Source organism: Delphinus delphis, chromosome 10 (genome assembly GCF_949987515.2).
Source record: "Delphinus delphis chromosome 10, mDelDel1.2, whole genome shotgun sequence".
Taxonomy (NCBI): domain Eukaryota; kingdom Metazoa; phylum Chordata; class Mammalia; order Artiodactyla; family Delphinidae; genus Delphinus; species Delphinus delphis.
Window position 1 is genome coordinate 38,268,123 of NC_082692.2, and position 19,140 is coordinate 38,287,262.

The window sequence follows — 19,140 nt, forward strand, 5'->3', positions numbered from 1 at the left end:
CGAATTTGGTAAAGTAGCAGGATACAAAATTGATGCACAGAAATCTCTGGCATTCCTATACACTAATGATGAAAAATCTGAAAGTGAAATCAAGAAAACATTCCCATTTACCATTGCAACAAACAGAATAAAATATCTAGGAATAAACCTACCTAAGGAGACAAAAGACCTGTATGCAGAAAATTATAAGACACTGATGAAAGAAATTAAAGATGATACAAATAGATGGAGAGATATACCATGTTCTTGGATTGGAAGAATCAACATTGTGAAAATGACTCTACTACCCAAAGCAATCTACAGATTCAATGCAATCCCTATCAAACTACCACTGGCATTTTTCACAGAACTAGAACAAAAAATTTCACAATTTGTATGGAAACATCAAAGACCCCGAATAGCCAAAGCAATCTTGAGAATGAAAAACGGAGCTGGAGGAATCAAGCTCCCTGACTTCAGACTATACTACAAAGCTACAGTAATCAAGACAGTGTGGTACTCACACAAAAACAGAAAGATAGATCAATGGAACAGGGTAGAAAGCCCAGAGATAAGCCCATGCACATATGGTCACCTTATCTTTGATAAAGGAGGCAGGAATGTACAGTGGAGAAAGGACAGCCTCTTCAATAAGTGGTGCTGGGAAAACTGGACAGGTACATGTAAAAGTATGAGATTAGATCACTCCCTAACACCATACACAAAAATAAGCTCAAAATGGATTAAAGACCTAAATGTAAGGCCAGAAACTATCAAACTCTTAGAGGAAAACATAGGCAGAACACTCTATGACATAAATCACAGCAAGATCCTTTTTGACCCACCTCCTAGAGATATGGAAATAAAAACAAAAATAAACAAATGGGACCTAATGAAACTGCAAAGCTTTTGCACAGCAAAGGAAACCATAAACAAGACCAAAAGACAGCCCTCAGAATGGGAGAAAATATTTGCAAAAGAAGTAACTGGCAAAGGATTAATCACCAAAATTTACAAGCAGCTCATGCAGCTCAATAACAAAAAACCAAACAACCCAATCCAAAAGTGGGCAGAAGACCTAAATAGACATTTCTCCAAAGAAGATATACAGACTGCCAACAAACACATGAAAGAATGCTCAACATCATTAATCATTAGGGAAATGCAAATCAAAACTACAATGAGATATCATCTCACACCAGTCAGAATGGCCATCATCAAAAAATCTAGAAACAATAAATGCTGGAGAGGGTGTGGAGAAAAGGGAACACTCTTGCACTGTTGGTGGGAATGTGAATTGGTACAGCCATTATGGAGAACAGTATGGAGGTTCCTTAAAAAACTACAAATAGAGCTACCATATGACCCAGCAATCCCACTACTGGGCATATATCCTGACAAAACCATAATTCCAAAAGAGTCATGTACCAAAATGTTCATTGAAGCTCTATTTACAATAGCCAGGAGATGGAATCAACCTAAGTGTCCATCATTGGATGAATGGATAAAGAAGATGTGGCACCTATATACAATGGAATATTACTCAGCCATAAAAAGAAACGAAATTGAGCCATTTGTAATGAGGTGGATGGACCTAGAGTCTGTCATACAGAGTGAAGTAAGTCAGAAAGAGAAAGACAAATATCGTATGCTAACACATATATATGGAATTTAAGGAAAAAAATGTCATGAAGAACCTAGGGGTAAGACAGGAATAAAGACACAGACCTACTAGAGAATGGACTTGAGGATATTGAGAGGGGAAAGGGTAAGCTGTGACAAAGCGAGAGAGAGGCATGGACATATATACACCACCAAATGTAAAATAGATAGCTAGTGGGAAGCAGCCGCATAGCACAGGGAGATCAGCTCGGTGCTTTGTGACAGCCTGGAGGGGTGGGATAGGGAGGGTGGGAGGGAGGGAGACGCAAGAAGGAAGAGATATGGGAACATATGTATATGTATAACTGATTCACTTTGTTATAAAGCAGAAACTAACACACCATTGTAAAGCAATTATACTCCAATAAAGACGTTAAAAAAAAAAAAAGAAATCACAAGTGAAAACCTAATGTGTATTACAAAACAACTAAAAACAGGGCTGTTCTGGGTTGAAGGGAAGTGGGATCTCAGGCCCAATCGCCCCAGCCAACCCTAGGAAAGTAGGCCCTGAAAGCGCAGCCCTGAAACTCCTAAGGATCTAGGAGCCTAGGTCAAAAATACTAAACCAGACTAATTCTCTCATTTTACAGGTAAGAAACCCAGCTCAGGATAAAGGTTGAGCTCAATAAATATGGCTGAATGGGTGACTGCCTAGCTGGCTAAATGGAGAAATGAATAAAGGCCGGATATACCCTAGGTCATGCTCTCTATGGTAGCAGAAACTGGAACTAGAATATATGACAAAACTCACATTTTCCTTCTCTGTTCTGAATGCATTATTGGCTTTAGCCAAAAGCAAAACAACTCTGACTTAGTAAGCACTTAAAAAACCAAAAAGAAAAAAACAAAACTTCTTATGGATAATAACAATATTCCAGAGAGACCTTTTTCTAACCATAAGAGTTTACCAAAAAATTGGTGTAAAACGTTCAAATCATCTTACATCAGGTTGCCATGGAAACAGCAGTGCCTGCCACTGGTTCCTCACCTGGATTCCTGTCAAGGTGCCCTCGGAGCTTTTTCTCAGGGCCTGGGGCCTCACTCAGCCCCCATGTGCCTCTCCCCCAGAATCTAGACACAATCTCCACAACTTTCCACTGAAGGATCTACTGATTACCTTGAGATGAAACAGGCAGAGAGAATGTATCTAGAAAGTTCTCTGGAACCTCACAAAGTTCTCAGGACCATTGCCCCTGCTCTTCTCTCTCTGTTTTCTTTGGTGGACCCAGAAGTCCATTCGGGATTCTGCTCCAAGGTATAAACCAATACTGCGCGCCTCCAGGCTGTAACCTGTCCTACCCTACAGACTCTCCCTGAACTACTGAGGGGACACTGGGATAATGCAAATGTTGTGAACTAGTCACCCTACAGTCTTAGTGTATATGTGTGTGTGTGTTTGTGTGTATGTGGTCAGGGGACCTCCAGGTGAGCCTCTGCTATAAAGAGAAAAGACCATCTCAGAGCATCTCCTCATTTGAGATTTGCCCAAATTAATGCACCACTACAGAGGAATGCCCATGCCTCCCTCTTTCAGAACCACTGAGAGTTGAAGTTCATTTCTGCTGACTGGCAGTATTCACTGCCCCAACTGTCCAAGACTTCAGTTGGAGGGGTCTGTTACCTACCTACCTACCTACATAGACCTCCGCCTATGTTACATGAGTCTTGAAGTTCTCATGGAACCACAGGTTTTGGTCCCACCAGCTGTTTACTGCTCTTACTGGCTACCACTCTTTGGTACCTCCTTGGTGCCAGGTGCTGTGCCAGGTTCTGAGGCCTCATAGTTTCATGTAATCTTCATGACACCCCTTTGAGGTAGGTACTGTGGCTATCTCCTCTTTACAGATGAGGAAACAGAAGCTCAGCCAGTAGCTTGGCTACGGTCACACACTGGAAAACAGCAGAGCTAGGCCTCCAACCCCTGAGGGCCCCAAAGCCAGTGTTCTTTCCACCACAGCTCACTGCCTCCACCAGGGACACGCCCTTCAACTTCAGAGCCTCCAGTTCCCACAGTGAGGTAGGGGGAGCAGGGTGGCTCTGCAAAGGCTCTTGGGATCTGCCTTTCTAGAATTTAGTTTAGGCATATCTCCTAAGGGCTCAGATGTCCCTGGGAGACAGGAAGACTCTCTTTAGAGCAACAGAACTCAAATCACATCTTCAAACATATGCTCCTCTGTCTGCACACCCAGAGACCCGTCCCAAGCCAGGCCAATCTCTTCTCTCATCAGTATACACAAAGTGCACAATCCTGCTTTTCTTCCTGCTACACAACTTCTATTTACTTATTTATTTTTTACTATCTATGCAGACTTCACCATAAAGCCCAGCTTAAGATCTGGGCTTTCTCCTTAAAGCCTTCCCTGATCACCCTTGCTGTTAGCTCTCTCTTTCCCCGTACCATCTGCACCATTTATCTCAGGCTGCCTTCAGTGGTTTGTCCTGTCTCTCTGGCTAGCGCATTCCTTGAGGACAGGACCTGCATCAAGAACACCCTTCTCCTGGGACTTTCCTGGCAGTCCAGTAGTTAAGACTCCGTGTTTCCACTGCAGGGGGAATGGGTTCGATCCCTGGTCGGGGAACTAAGATGCCTCGAGGGGTGGCCAAACCTAGCTCTGTGTTGAACACTTAGTAGGTATTCAAGAATAAATTAAAGAACTATTTAATGTTCCATATTTCTGTTTTGCTCCTGTCATATCCCCAGCACTTAATTCAGTACCTGGCACACTGTAGGGACTTAATCAATGTTTGCTGAATAAATTAATAATGAATGGTAAAGAATGAATGAACTGAAGGAGGAGATCAAAGAGTATCTTCTCTATTGGACTGCTGGGACTCTTCCCAGCTGGTGGTCAGGAAGGTGGAATTCTTCAGGGACTCAGCCGGACTTGGGGCTTGACCGAGCAGTTTGCTCTGTCAAGCCTGGTCCTAACTCTTGCCCCCCATTAATGGACACGAGACCCTGAGCCGGGGCTGAAGAGGAGCTTTTTCTTTACATGTTGATCTCAGGAGGACAGAGGTGAGTTACCCTCAGGACTGGTGAGTCAACTCCTAATTCAAATGAGAGTCAAACCAGCCTGGAGATTTGTTTATCATTTGTCTGCTTCTTTTCCCTGTAGAATTAGAAATGGAATTAGAATTTGATCCCAAAGAGAAGCAAAGAAAACATCGCTATTTTAATACTCTCTAAGTGAGCTGGACTAAAAATGGATCCACCAAATGTAGTGTGGGATGCTGGATTGGATCCTGGGACAGAAAAAGGACATCAGTAGAAAAATTGGTGAAACCTATAGTTAATACTAAGGTACCAATATTAATGTCTGAAGGTTGGCAAATGTACTGTTGTTATATACGATGGTAACATTAGGGGAAACTGGGTGAAGGATGTATGGAGCTATCTGTATTATCTCAGCAACTTTTCTGTAAATCTATCATTATTCCAGAATAACAAGTTAATTATTATTAAAGTAAGAAAAAAAAAAAAGAAAGAAAGAAAAAACAGGGAATTCCCTGGCAGTCCAGTGGTTAGGACTCCGTGCTTCCACTGCACGGGGCACAGGTTTGATCCCTGGTCGGGGAACTAGGATCCCATATGCCATGTGGCCAAAAAAGAAAAGTGAAAAAAAAACATAGATCGACCAAGGCTGTTAGACACTCGGCAGGGGCTCAGTTAACACATACTGCTTTAAGAGGAATGAATCAACATAGGTCACATGCATGACTTGCTTTCCAAATAGTTAGATGTTTCTAATGTGTAACCAACACATTCAGAGTATCACCCGATTTTCCATTCAGTTGTCTTCTACTTGAGTCCAAAGAATCATTTGGGTAAAATAAATTTTTATCCATTTGGTTTCAGAGGTTAAACATGTAAAACACAAGTTACTTTCAGTGAACTGAAAGATACTGATTCCATCACAGTAGTAGGAGGTACAGCCACCACCACCCAGCAATGTCATTTCTGTACATTTTACGAAAAGTTTTTTTTTTTTTTTGCATACATCATGTCATTTGATCTCACTTTCTTAACCAATGTGCAAATGATTGCTTGGCCCATGGAGTCTGGTAGGAAAGCTGGGGTGTTGCTTGCAAAGCAATTCTGAAATCATGATTAGAGAGGATATAGAAATGTAGAAATTAAGAAAGATTCCAGTCTTGGCTCATCGTGTTAGCTAATCTCTCTGAACACCTGTTTCCCACTTTGTAAAAGAGGTATAAATAGAGTATCTAATTGATAGAATTGTGAGAAGATAAAAGTAAATGGTTTATGCAAAGCTTTGGGCATAGTACCTGGCACATTTCAAGTGCCTGATAAATAGCATTATTGGTGTGACACTAAGATGTGAATCAGAGCAGAGTTCATTCTACAGAAAACGCTGTCATCTCAGGCAGATAAAGAAGTCCGGGAATGATTTTTGATGAGGACATTTTGATTCTGAAAGTGCACCTAGCAGCCTGCCCTGAACTTCAGGTTATGTCTGGGCAACACACACGCGCGTGCCCACGCGCCTGCAACAGGAAAAAACTGGTGGTTCTACTCATGTCTTAAAGAACTTTGGAGAGACTTCTAGCTCAGGTAATAGAGTGTTAAGCTAAAAAGGAACTTCTCCAGCTTTAGGAACATCATCATCATCATCATCATCAACAACAACAACCCGAACAAAGAGCACGATATAAAATAAAATCATGAGACATGGTTGACTTCACAGAAAGAAAGAGCAGAAATGAAGAAGGAACTGAAAGCCAGTGCCATGAGAGAGAAAGCTGATGCTGTGATTATTAGACCAGAAACTGGCAGCCACAGGGCCTGTCATTCTGGACTGTGTGAGGGGCAGTTGAACTGAGATGCTGCTTAAAGCTGGGACCCTCCAACAGCTGCTGGGCCAATGAAACGTGCCAATGGCTTGTCTCTGAGCAGGGCTCTGGGTGAAACAACACAAAGTCTCCCATAAAAATGCAAAGTCCCAAGCCTGTATCACCTGTGGTTTAGAGCTTGAACTGACACAACCTACAGGGTGATTACCATGAAAATTGGTCCTGAGTTGCTGATAACCCTGGGTGCCTGGCCAGGGCCAAAGCAAACCAGCTCAGATGGTCCTTCCACTGCCGAAGCCACACAGAATTCCCATAGAAAAACCAAGTCCTTGTGCAGATGAGCTCACAATTAAAGTATTAAAAAATATTAACCAGGGCTTCCCTGGTGGCGCAGTGGTTGAGAGTCCACCTGCCGATGCAGGGGACACGGGTTCATGCCCCGGTCCGGGAAGATCCCACATGCCGCAGAGCGGCTGGGCCCGTGAGCCATGGCTGCTGAGCCTGCGCGTCCGGAGCCTGTGCTCTGCAACGGGAGAGGCCACAACAGTGAGAGGCCCGCGTACCACAAAAAAAAAAAAAAAAAAAATTAACCAGACCAGGTTGGAGCCCAGTAATCTGTTTTAATAAGTTTAATGACTTCTCTAGGATGTCCTTCAGTTAAGTTTGAAAACTGCTGCATTACCTATGCTTTTCTATTTCAAGATCATTTTCTTTTCACTTGTTGATCCATTTATTCAACATTCACTCATCAAAGATATTTTGTGATGAATATTTGCTAGGCACTCTGCCAGGCACATCCATGACTTCTTTTGTCCCTGACCGTAACGTCCAAGGGATATGTCCCCACTCCCAAATTACAGATAGGAAAACTCAGGGGGAGGCAGGTCACTGGTGGGCGGAGGAGCCACAGTGATTAGTGGCAGAGCTGGAACACCAGCCCAGTCCCCCTCCTTCCTGGGATATGAGTTCTCCATCAACCCTGGGGTGTCTTGTCCCTCAACTGAGTGACAAAGACAGGCACATGGGTGACTGAGGAAAGAAGTCACCAAAGTCAAGGTTCTCACAAGAGGCAGTGTTGTCCTCCCAGCATCCGCCCCTGAGGCCCCAGTGGGTCCACTACCCAGAACACACCTGAGCCACCTGCCAATGACAATAACTTCAGCCACACTTGGCTCCGGGGCCTCAGGAGGGGTGGCAGGAGCTGCCCAAGGCAGCACTGGACCAGGCATGGGAGGCAGACCAAAACACCTGTAGCATCCCCTGCCTCCACGGGAGGAGTCGTGCCGGGTCCGGCTGTGCCCACATTTGTGGGGTGGGCGCCCCCACTTGTCGTCTGGCCCGCTCAGGTGCTTTGCAAGGTCCTTTTGGAACTCACTTCCTGCCCGGAAAGACAGCTTGTCTTCCTTCTGAAAATGCAAGCACATCTGTGTGCAGGGCTGTTGCACCCGCTGAGCTCACAGCCTGGAACACTCTCCTCTCAGAGTGCGTGGCCCTCCCACCCTTCCATCCGCCTCAGAGTGGGCCTCGCCACCCAGCCCACCTGAAATTTTGCCCTTTGATCATTCATCACACCCTTCGCCTGCTTTATTTTCTTCTTTGAGTGTGCATACTGATATTTTTCTGCATGTTTAGTTATTTATGGCTTGATTTCAAGAAAAGAGTGTCAGCTTCATGAGGGCAGACTGTTTTGTTCACTGCTAGATCCCTAGGACCTAGAATGAGTGACTGGACAAATGGTCTATTTTATCATTGTAAATTCAGCCAGAATCCGGTCCTCAACTTCTCTGTCTTCACACTAAGTAGATTAGACTCAAACAGTGGCTTTCAAACTTAAAAAGAAAAAAAATAAAATCATTGGAGATCAGGAGAGGCACAGAAAAAAAAAATCATTGGAACACTTCCTTTAAGAGAAATTTTATAAAGAGTGGACAATAGCAGGGTTGTACTCGTTGAAGCTGGGGTAAGGGTCCAGGACTTCAATGTGTGTCCTTTCCCTGCTCCCCTGTTCCAGCCTTCCTAACCCCACCTTGGCCCCCATGGAACCCTGGGGTTCCTCAGAACACAGTTTGGAAACCACTGGCCTAAGTGAGGTCCACTTCCAACCAGTCACTTCCTCTTCCAAAGTCTAAACACAGTCATCCATAAAGTGGAGGAGTTGGACTCGCTGACCTTCCTTCTATGACATTCTAGTATTACTCGTCATATCAGGTAAACCCCAAAGTAAAAACTGCAAAGACACATTCAGTGTCACACTTGCCAATGGCCAGCAATTGTCAGGAGTCTATCAGGCAGTTCTTGTTGGACCAGAAGTTTGTGGGAGCCACGGAACCTGTAAGGTGTTAGATTGCTCAACCAATCTAGATGATAGGATGAGACACAGCATCTGAAACAATTAAGACAGGATACTGTCAAGTGCTAGAGTAGGTGGACAGATTCTATAGGTAAACTCAAAATCATGGAAAGAGATCCAGTGGGGTAAAATGGGAGGATATGTCGGGAAGAGGTGTTATCTCTGGAGAGAAAAACAGAAGGTCATTCTAGGTAGGGGACACAGCAGGTGCTGTGAGGCACTGCCCAGGACCCCTAGCAAGACTGGAGCACTCACATGCCAGCCGCCAGGAAGGCAGTCTGCTGATGGTTCAGAGCTGAGCCCTTTCCCAGCCAACACACTGGACTTGACCTGGTGGTTATGGAGTCAAGGTCTGGGTCCCAAGCAGGGACAGAGTTTTTCCATCATCATCATATATCCAATTACAGCTATTGTGACAATGACTGCTAATTGTCCCCAGTATCTATTCTCCCCTTCTTCCTTAGCAGTTGAACCTCCAATTTTTAGCTGGACACATGGCCTCCCACAATAAAGTCTACATTTCCCAGCCTCCCTTGCAGTCAGGTGTGGTCATGTAACTAAGTTCTGATCCATAGGAAGTGAGGTGACGTGATGTGTGTCACCTTCAGGGTCTGCCCTTAGAGGGAAGAAGTGTGCCCCCCTTTTCCTTCCCCAACTAGCTGGAATGCAGACATGGTGGGGAACCCTCTTGGGCTGTGACCAACATGATGGAAGGAACCTGGGTCCTAATTCTGTGGAGCCACCACACCAGGCTTGGAGGGCTGGAGTGCAAAGGCCACATGAGCGAGCAATGCTCTCGGGTCTTGCTGAGTCACTGCTATCCCAACCAGTGCAACTGCAGTATCAATCCGAGCTTGCAAAGCTTGTTCCCAGGGACCACTGCCGACCCCACTGCTGACCCCAGGGCCAGCTGTCGGGAGGGCTCAGCAGGCATTATTCCCTCCCACTGCTCAGTAGCTGAGCTGAGGCTCAGGGTGGCCTGTCCAAGGCCACTCACTGCTGAATGGATTCCTGGGGCAAGAGGAAAGGGAAGGTGGACAGAGTTTGGACATTGGGGTCAGACCAACTTTGGTTAGAAGACCACCTCCCTGCTTACTAAACCCTACTCTGAAAGACCATGCGAAAATAATGTGTGTGGCAAGCTAGGCTCACAATCTGACTGTAGACACTTTTGTTCTCAGAATGCAGAGAGCCTGCTTCCTAGACAAGTGCTCTTTCCCAGGGGGATCCTGGTCTCTGAGTCAAGTGCTCTCCGAGAGCGAGCTGTGGGAGCACCAAGGACTTAGTGCCTGACGGGAATGACGAGAGACTCTCAGAGGAGGTGACATCTGCGGTGGGCCTTGGAGGATGGGGAGATGCAACACAGGGAGAGAAGAAAGGGGATGGCATCCCAGGGAGAGGGAACAGCGTGAGCAAAGGCACAGAGATATGACACACCCTGAGACTATCCTGGACATGAAGAGCTCTCAATCCCAGTCCTCATCATCAGGCCCACCCTTTTAATACTTTATTTAGCAGTTTGGGAGTTTGGTGGGTTGGCTTTTTTGAGCAGGCAGCGTAAGAGGTATTGGAAAACAATTAATTTTAGAGGCCAAAACAAAGTCACCTGATGAGCTCAGCTAAAAGTCAGCTCAGTCCCCTGTCCCACCCGCACTCAGCAGGGGAACAGCCACTGAGGCTGGTACTTCCCAGCACCATTCTGTGCCGTGAGACCAACCAGCCTCACCCTCCTGGGCTTCTCCTCAGGCTCACAGTCCTTATCTGCAGAGATACATGTTGCAAAATGTTCCCGCAAGAAAACAAAGCCTACATGCAACTTCTATGCAGCTTTAAAATTATTTCAAAATAATATAAAAAAACAAAACAAAGCTGGGTTGTGAGTATACAGATGAAACCTAGTTGGTAAGTGTTAAAGTTAGATGATGCGTTCTTGAGGATTCATTAGAATAATAGATTCATTATATTATTCTCTCCAAGATGTTTGAAATTTTTCCGTTTTCAAAAGTTATTTAAGGACATCCCTGGTGGTCCAGTGGTTAGAACTCTGCGCTTCCACTGCAGGGGGCGTGGATTCAATCCCCGGTTGGGGAACTAATATCTCGCAGGCCGCGTGGTGTGGCCAAAAAAAAAAAAAAGTTATTTAAAAGTTTTTAAAATGTACATGAATGTTCATAATGACATTATTTATAATAGCCCAAAGTAAAAACAACCCAAATGTACATTCCCTGATGAATGGATTTTAAAAATGTATTATACCCACACAAGGTAATATTATTCGACAATAAAAAGGAGTGAAGTACTGACCCATGCTACAACGGATGAGTTTAGAAAATATTATGCTAGGTGAAAGAAGCCAGACACAAAAGGACAAATATTGTATGATTCCATGTATATTAACTGTCCAGAATAGGCAAATCTATAGAGACACAAAGTAGATTAATGGCTGTCAGGCGCTTGAATGGCGGTATTGAAAGTTAACAGCTAAGGGGTATGGGGTTTCTTCGGGGGGATAATTAAAATGTTGTATAACTGATTGTGATGTTGGATGCACAACTTTGTGAATATACTAAAAGCCATAGAAAAAGAAAAACAGCCAGTAGAAGCTCTGAGCCATGGGTCTCCACAGGCTTCTCAGAAAAGCAGACTGGATGTGGACTTGGGCTAAGGGCAAGGGATGGACCAGCCCCTGAACCAAGGTCCGTCTTCCTCATCTGTGACCCAGCCAGAGGAATTCACAGAATCTAGTCCAGTCTAAAGCCACTGTAGGAAAACTGTTTCTCTCTATCCTGGAAAAATACATATCCCACTAATAATCAGGTACGGAATTTTCATTAGTCCAGGACTATGGTGGGCATTTTAAAGATTTCCATAAGCAATGCCTGACCCGTTTCCACTGCCTGGTCATACAGTCCTGGCGTCTCAGGAAGGTAGCACATCTTAGTTTTGCAAAGTGCACTGGGGCTTAACTGTGGCTGCACACCGGGATCACCTGGGAGTTGAATAAACACTGGTGCCGGGTTCCATCCCCAGAGATCCTGATTTAATTAGTTTGGGGGAGAAGCTTGGGCAGTGGACGTTTTAAAAGCTCCCAGGTGATTCAAACGTGCAAGATTGAGAACCATTGACTAAGTGAAGAATTCTTCAATGACTAGAAGAAAATATCAAAATTGTAGCATAGAGTATGGTAAAGTTTCTATCATGAAACTTCTCTTTTAGATTTATGTTCACCCTGGATCTCAATACAAAAAATACTTCTCACTGTAGGTTTCAGTCTGGGAGGCTGGAGACCTCAGGTTGACAGGTCCTGTCAGTCACCGAGCTAAATGAAGGGGATTCACCAGTAGCAATCAGGTGTTTCCCAGTCTCTCCATGGGCCTCTCAGAGGGCAGGTGCTCCCCTGCTTCTAAAATAGCCCTTTCCCACTTTGGACAACGCTTGCCGAGTCAAAAGCTGCCTTTCTGAAACTTTCGCGTCAACCCCTGACACCAGGGGACCTGCACTCTTCACCACTCCCTGGAGGCATCACATTTCCCCACCACATGACTTTGTCCTGTCGTTATGTAGCGTCCTGGCTAGAAGCTGAGGCTCCTGTTCAAACTGTCTCTACCCGTCAAATTTCTACTCACCTTTCAAGCACTAGCTCAAATGTCACTTCCATGAGGCCTTCCACGATGGGAGCTGTCTGCTCCCTCCACCTGCACTCCTCTGCCTTTTAATTTTCTAACATTCAGTTGGAACTCTGTGTTGTAACGACTTGGTTACTACCTTGGGGTTTGAGTAGACTGTAAGGTCCTTGAGGGCATGGGTGGAGTTTCATCTTGTATTATATCTCTGTATCCTCTGCAGCACCCAGTATATGCTCAAAGAACACTCGTTGAATGAATGAATGAATGAATAATTGGCTTGCCGTGAAGTTTTTATAGGGGGGAAGGTGCCAAGTAGTAGCTTAAGTGGGGATGGGGTTTTAAGTCCACCGAATGCCCATTCTCTGGTAAGACAAAATTATCTTTCAAAGTTATGCAAATGCAGTTTTGAGGCAAGTTCCTAGCCCCAAATTGGAAATCGTGAATCTCTGCGCTGGTTGTCAAGGAGACCATCTCTCCTCAGCTGAATAAATGAGTGAACAAACATTCATTCTCTAACACATCTTTAATGAAAACCAGGCACTGGGTTAAGTGTTTTATAAACATTTTCACATGCCCCCAAATTGGCCCTATCACAGAACTAAGGCACATATGGCCAGAAGATGGACCCACTGCTGTCTAAGCTTCCACAGAACAAAACACAATCTCAGGACAGAAAGCCCAGACTGGGAACAAGAGGAGGGGGCATGGCCTGGAGGAGAGTGGCCTGCGGGCCACATGTTGAAGAATTTTTTTTTAATTTATTAATTTAATTTATTTATTTTTGTCTGCATTGGGTCTTCGTTGCTGCGCTCAGGCTTTCTCTAGTTGCGGCGAGCAGGGGCTACTCTTCGTTGCAGTGCGCAGGCTTCTCATTGCGGTGGCTTCTTTTGTTGTGGAGCGTGGGCTTTAAGCATGCAGGCTTCAGTAGCTGTGGCACAAGGGCTCAGTAGTTGTGGCGCACGGGCTTATTTGCTCCGCAGCATGTGGGATCTTCCCGGACCAGGGCTCGAACCCATGTACCCGGCATTAGCAGGCAGATTCTTAACCACGGCACCACCAGGGAAGCTCAAGAATTTTTTTTTAAAGAGACAAACCTCTAGTTATATGCAGATAGTATGATTGTTTACACATAAAGTATGAGATAATCTACCAAGAAACTTTTAGAACTATTAAGAATGTTCATGAGGTTGCTCAAAACAATATCATTTAGCAAAAACCATCCACATCCCTTTATGTCAGCAATAGTCAATTACATTAGAAAATGCCATAGAAAAAGACATCCCGGGACTTCCCTGGTGGCGCCATGCAGGGGACAAGGGTTCGATCCCTGGTCTGGGAAGATCCCACATGCCGTGGAGCAACTAAGGTCGTGCGCCACAACTACTGAGCCCACGTGCCACAACTACTGAAGCCTGCACGCCTAGAGCCCATGCTCCACGAGAGGAGCCACTGCAATGAAGAGAAGCCCCCGCTCGCCACTACTAGAGAAAGCGCGCGTGCAGCAACGAAGACCCAACGCAGCCAAAAAAAAAAAAAGAAAAAAGAAATCCCATTCCCCATAGCAACAAAAACTAATAAATCTAAGAAAAGACACACAAGATCTTTATTGAAGGGCAAAAAAAAAAAAAAAAAAAAAGGCCAGAAGAAATAGAGAGATAGATAGACTATATTATAAATGGGAAGATATAATTTAATCAAAATTCTAATAGAGCTTTTCACATGGGGGAAAAAGAGGGTTAAGAATGATAGTCAATATTTGAAGAAGAAACTGAAAAAGGAGGAGATGACTGCCATATATGATGTACCCCTTATTATAAGCCTATAGTGATCAAAACAGTGTGATTTGGTGCAGAAATAGACAAATTCACCAAAAGAAGAGAAGAGAGACTCCGGAGACAGACTCTTGGGATTCTAGGAACTTGAATAAGCCAGAGGCAACATTTCAAACAAGTGTGGAAAGGGCTGCCTATAAATAGTGTGGGGTAATTTGTTATCACAATTAAAAACTTCTATTTCTACCTCAAACTAGCCACAAAATAAATTTCAGATGGATGAACTTAAATATGAGAAGGCAAAACTTTAAAACTTTTGAAAGAAAATATAGAAGAAGTCATTGTAACAAAGAAAGATTTTAAAAAACACAAATTGTAAGTGGAAAAGATTTATTGATACACCTGACTGCATCAAAATTGAAATTTTATGAATAACAACAGACATGGTCAAATAAAAAGGCAAGTCATGGAATGGGATAAGATAGCTGCAATGTCCATAACTGACAAATGACTCATGTACAGACTATACAAAGAACATCTACAAGTTGAAGAGAAAAGGATAATGGTAGAAAAAACAGGAAAAGGTCATGAGCAGGTAAGTTACAGAAGAGGAAACACAAGTGGTCGGTAAATACATAGAGATGCTTAATATCACTAATTATCAGGAGGTACAGATTAAATAACAAAATAAAATGAGATATAATTTCACATTGATCAGATTGACTTAAAACTCTGTGGTCGGGCTTCCCTGGTGGCGCAGTGGTTGAGAGTCCGCCTGCCGATGCAGGGGACACGGGTTCGTGCCCCGGTCCGGGAAGATCCCACATGCCGCGGAGCGGCTAAGCCTGGGAGCCATGGCCGCTGAGCCTGCGCGTCCGGAGCCTGTGCTCCGCAACGGGAGAGGCCACAACAGCGAGAGGCCCGCGTACTGCAAAAAAAAAAAAAAAAAAAAAAAACTCTGTGGTCTTGGGAGTTCCCCAGTGGCCTAGTGGTTAGGATTCTGGGCTTTCACTGCCATGGCCTGGGCTTAATCCCTTGCTGGGGTACTGAGATCCTGTAAGCTGCGCAGCACGGCCAAAAAAAACAAAAACAAAAAAACTCTGCAGTCTGATAGTACCAAGGTTGATGACATTGTGGGGAAATTAGAACTCATATATGCTGCTAGTGGTTAAATTGGTACAACCACTTTGGAGAGTAATTTAGCCAAGTCTGGTTAATTTCATGTGACGTGTACCCTAGGGAAACATTCCATGTGGGCCTGGGAGACACAAACAAGGATACCCTTTGCAGTGTTGTTTATAACAACAAAAACTTGGCCGTGTCCATCAACAGAATGACTAAATGAACCGTGATACAGTCTTGATGAAATAAACACTGAAAGAGGTAAAAGAGGTAAAGAGGATTGAAGGAAGTCAGGAGACCAAGTCCTCGTTCTTGTTCTGCTTCTAACTGATGACAGGATGTTATACAAGTCACGTGTCCCTCTTCATTGAATGCTCTCCCCAGATATTCTTGTGGCTCACTTCCTCCCCTCCTTCAGGTCTGTGTGCAAATTCCACCTGCTCAGAGAAGCTTCCCTGACCCTGGTATCCATACAACTAGCGTCCATGCCCCCTGACACTGCTTTGTCAAGAAGCAGAGTGGCTTAAAGGCCGGGCTAGGTTCAAACACCAGCTTTACCAAGTACTGTTTGTATCACCTTAGGCAAGTTATTTAAGCTTTCTGTGACTCAGTTTCCTCCTCTGTAAATGGAGATAATAATAGTTTTCACCTCAGAGGGTTGTTGTGAGGACTGAATGAATTAATACACCAAAGAGTTAGAACAGTGCCTGATACAGAGAAAGTGCTGGTTAGTAGTAAATTGCATGGCAGTTAAAAGGAATGAAGTACACTGGAGTGACGTGGATCAATCTATAAACATGCTGCTGAGTGAAAAGAGCAAGTCCCACACACATGTCACCCTTCCCTCCCAATTGCACGCATGTGGCCCAGCACATGGACCAGCCCTTGGTTACATGGCCATCAAGTGTCCTTCTCATGGGTCTGAGCTCCTCTCTCCTGCTGTCCACATCGGTCACAGCCTGGCCAAGTCAGTTTTGGGCAGTATTTATTGAATCAATTGACTTGAATTAATTCTGAAAGTCCTCGAATGCCTGAGGATTAAGACGATGGTGTATTTTAAGAAGTTGAACTAAAGACATGAGGAGGGTGGCAGCGATGGAGCAGGTGAGCAACACAGGTATCCGGAAAGAGAGAGACTCCCAGAGGCAGGTGTCTCCAAGGGTAGGGTTCTGTGACTCCAGGACCAGGGAGTGGGGTCCATGGTGTGACTGAAACATTAACTGCTGCATTCACAGATGTCTTGGCAAAAAAAAAAAAAAAAAAAAAAGATCTAGAAGGATCCAAGCAGAGCCCTTCCACTGCTACAAGAGGGAAAGTGGGATTGGGGACAAGGAGGAGGTGAGTAGAGGCTTTTTTAAAAAACTCTAGATACTTCTGCATTGTTTGAGAATTCTGTACAGTAAGAAAGAATTTGTTACTTGTGAATTATTAGAAAAAAAAATATCTTGCACAAAAGAGGTACTCAGGGAATGGGCATTACAATTATTCTTTAAAACAGAGACAAAGACTTCCCACCCAGCGCAGATCCCCAGGCAGGAAGGGGCCCTGCTCGCACCCTTCTTCACACACTGCAGCTGGCCCTTCAGCAAGTCTCACTGGCTCTACCTTCAAAGTGTATCCTAAATCCAACCGCCTCTCACCACCCTCACTGCCCAGGCGCCTGCCCTGCCCATCCCTCGTCTCAACCTACAACCTTCCCCTACTGCTCTCCTTGTTTCTCCCTTGTCTCCTCCATCTCACTACTCCCGGCGGGCCGGGGTTCCTTAAAAACCCAAACCAGGCAGTTGACATGTACCAAGTGCTTGCCATGTGCCAGGCACTGTGATAAGCAGTTCACTCACTTGCTCCATTAACCCTTTAACAACCCCGGGAATGAGATACTAGTAGAATCTCAGCTGGAGAGATGCAGAAGCTGAGGCATCCAGTAATTTGCGCCAGGTCCACATCATGAAGGGCCAGCACTGAGATCCAATCCCTGTGGATCACGTGCTCTTAGCTGCCTCCCCACTTTGCCTCCCTCCCAGCAGCCTGTGCTCCCCACTCTCCCAGAGTGAAATCAGAGCTCATACTCCGGCTACGAGGCCCCACATGACCTAGCCCCTGCCTGCCCCTCCAGCCTTATCCACCACCTCCCTCCTCGTCATCTACCACTCCTCAACCCCACAGGCTCTCCAGCTGGTCCTCCACCTAGAACAGTCTTTCCTTACTGATCTTCTAATGGCTTGTTCTCTCGTTTCACTCAGGTCTCTGCTTGAATGTCACCTCCTCCCAAATGGCCTCCCTGACCCCCTTTCTAAAATAGTCCTCACTTTATTCTCTGACCCTTTTCTGCTGTAATTTTATTCATAGATCTTATCACTTCCTGATATGACATCATGAGACTACTTTTTGGATGCTTATTATGTGTCTCCTCTCTCTAGAATTTCTGTTCCATGAGGGCAGGGACTTTGTCCCCAGTGCCTGGAACAGAGGCTGGCACAGAATGGTAGTGCAGCCAATGAATAAATGCTCACCCCCTCCCCAAGCCAAGGCAGCCCAGGGCTGCCCTGGGACCAGGTCTGGGCCTGCTGTGTGGGGCTGCTTGGAATGTGCCCACTCCCCTTACACGGGATGGTGCTTCTGCCTCTGGGTGTGTGGTCCCATCCTTCCCTCTGGGCCCCCTGGACTAGTGGGGCAGGAGGCAAAGTGAGATCTCCCATATTCCTTCCCAGTTTCCCTCCTCCGCTGGCCCCTCTGGCCATCCCTCCAGTCCCAGGGCTTGCACCTCTAGCCACCTGGAAGCTGGTCTGACGAATCCATCCCCACCAAGATGATGAACATGCCAGTTTGTCCTTTGCAAGGATATTTGCATTTTAAACGAGGCCATGCAGGAGCAGCTCTTCACCCTAATGTATGACTGTGTCATGGAATAACTTCCCAGCCCAGGATGTTTGAGAGAGATACCGCTTTTCCCTCTCCCAGACCTTGGGGGAAAGGGCATGGCAGGTAAGGGTGTTGAGGGAGAGGGAGAAACGGTTCCAAGCTTATCCAGTGGGTCAGAGACTGGGACCCAGCAGACCCCAACCTCAAATGCTGTCCCACTTGACCCACCTTTCCTGCCACTCAGAAGGCGTGACTTTGCTCCCCAAAGCACCCCCAAGCCATCCTCAGGCTCTGCTTTGTGGAATCCCTCCAGAGGCTCCCCAGGGAACCTAGAACAAAGACCTTACCCATTTCAATCCCACAGACGGCCAAGGCTGCAATCACCGCACCTGCCGACGTCCCAGCAAAGCGATGGGCCGTTTCCAGCAGCCGGGGAGCCAGGTCCCGAAAGGCGTCCACCACCCCGGCCTGGTAGAAGGAGAGGAATCCACTGCCTGAGAAGGAGATGGAATGAGGGGTATCTGGGTCCCCCTTGAACACCTGTTCTTCCATCTCCCCAGCCTGGGGCCTCCCGGGGTGCTAGCCTGCCCAAGCGCGGGCCGCCCTCCTGTCGGAACTCGCTGCCAAGCCTCCCTGCCAGCCCGGAGCCTGGAATGTGGCCGTCTCTGCCCAGGCGGTTGGGACACCCATGGGTGGCTCAGGCAGCAGCTGCCTGGGCCTGTTGAGCTCCGTCAGTAGTCATCCCCAAAGCCTGGTAAAGGGCCCAGGCCCAGGACGAGGTGCAGGAAGCGCTGATGGGTGAGCAGCGCCCTGGCCCTGCATGTGCGCTGCTCAGCCTTCAGCCCTGAAGGGTTTACTCATCTGGTTGCAAAACCTCCAACGATGGTTATGGGATGGCGCCTTCCTCCCCAGCACACTGCAGTAAAGGAACTGACCTCCCACCAGGAGGACGGTA

The 19,140-nt window shown here is 45.9% G+C and overlaps 1 protein-coding gene across 1 annotated transcript in view; it reads right to left on the reverse strand.

The window, feature by feature from the left end:
* The window catches only part of PNPLA1 (patatin like phospholipase domain containing 1), a 38,385-nt gene extending 19,632 nt beyond the window's left edge, over positions 1-18,753 (reverse strand). Inside the window, exon 1 of the mRNA XM_060021640.1 lies at positions 18,533-18,753. Coding sequence (XP_059877623.1) covers positions 18,533-18,737 — 205 coding nt within the window. The 5' untranslated portion in view covers positions 18,738-18,753. The remainder of the gene's footprint in view (positions 1-18,532) is intronic.
* Between the last annotated feature and the right edge of the window lie 387 nt (positions 18,754-19,140).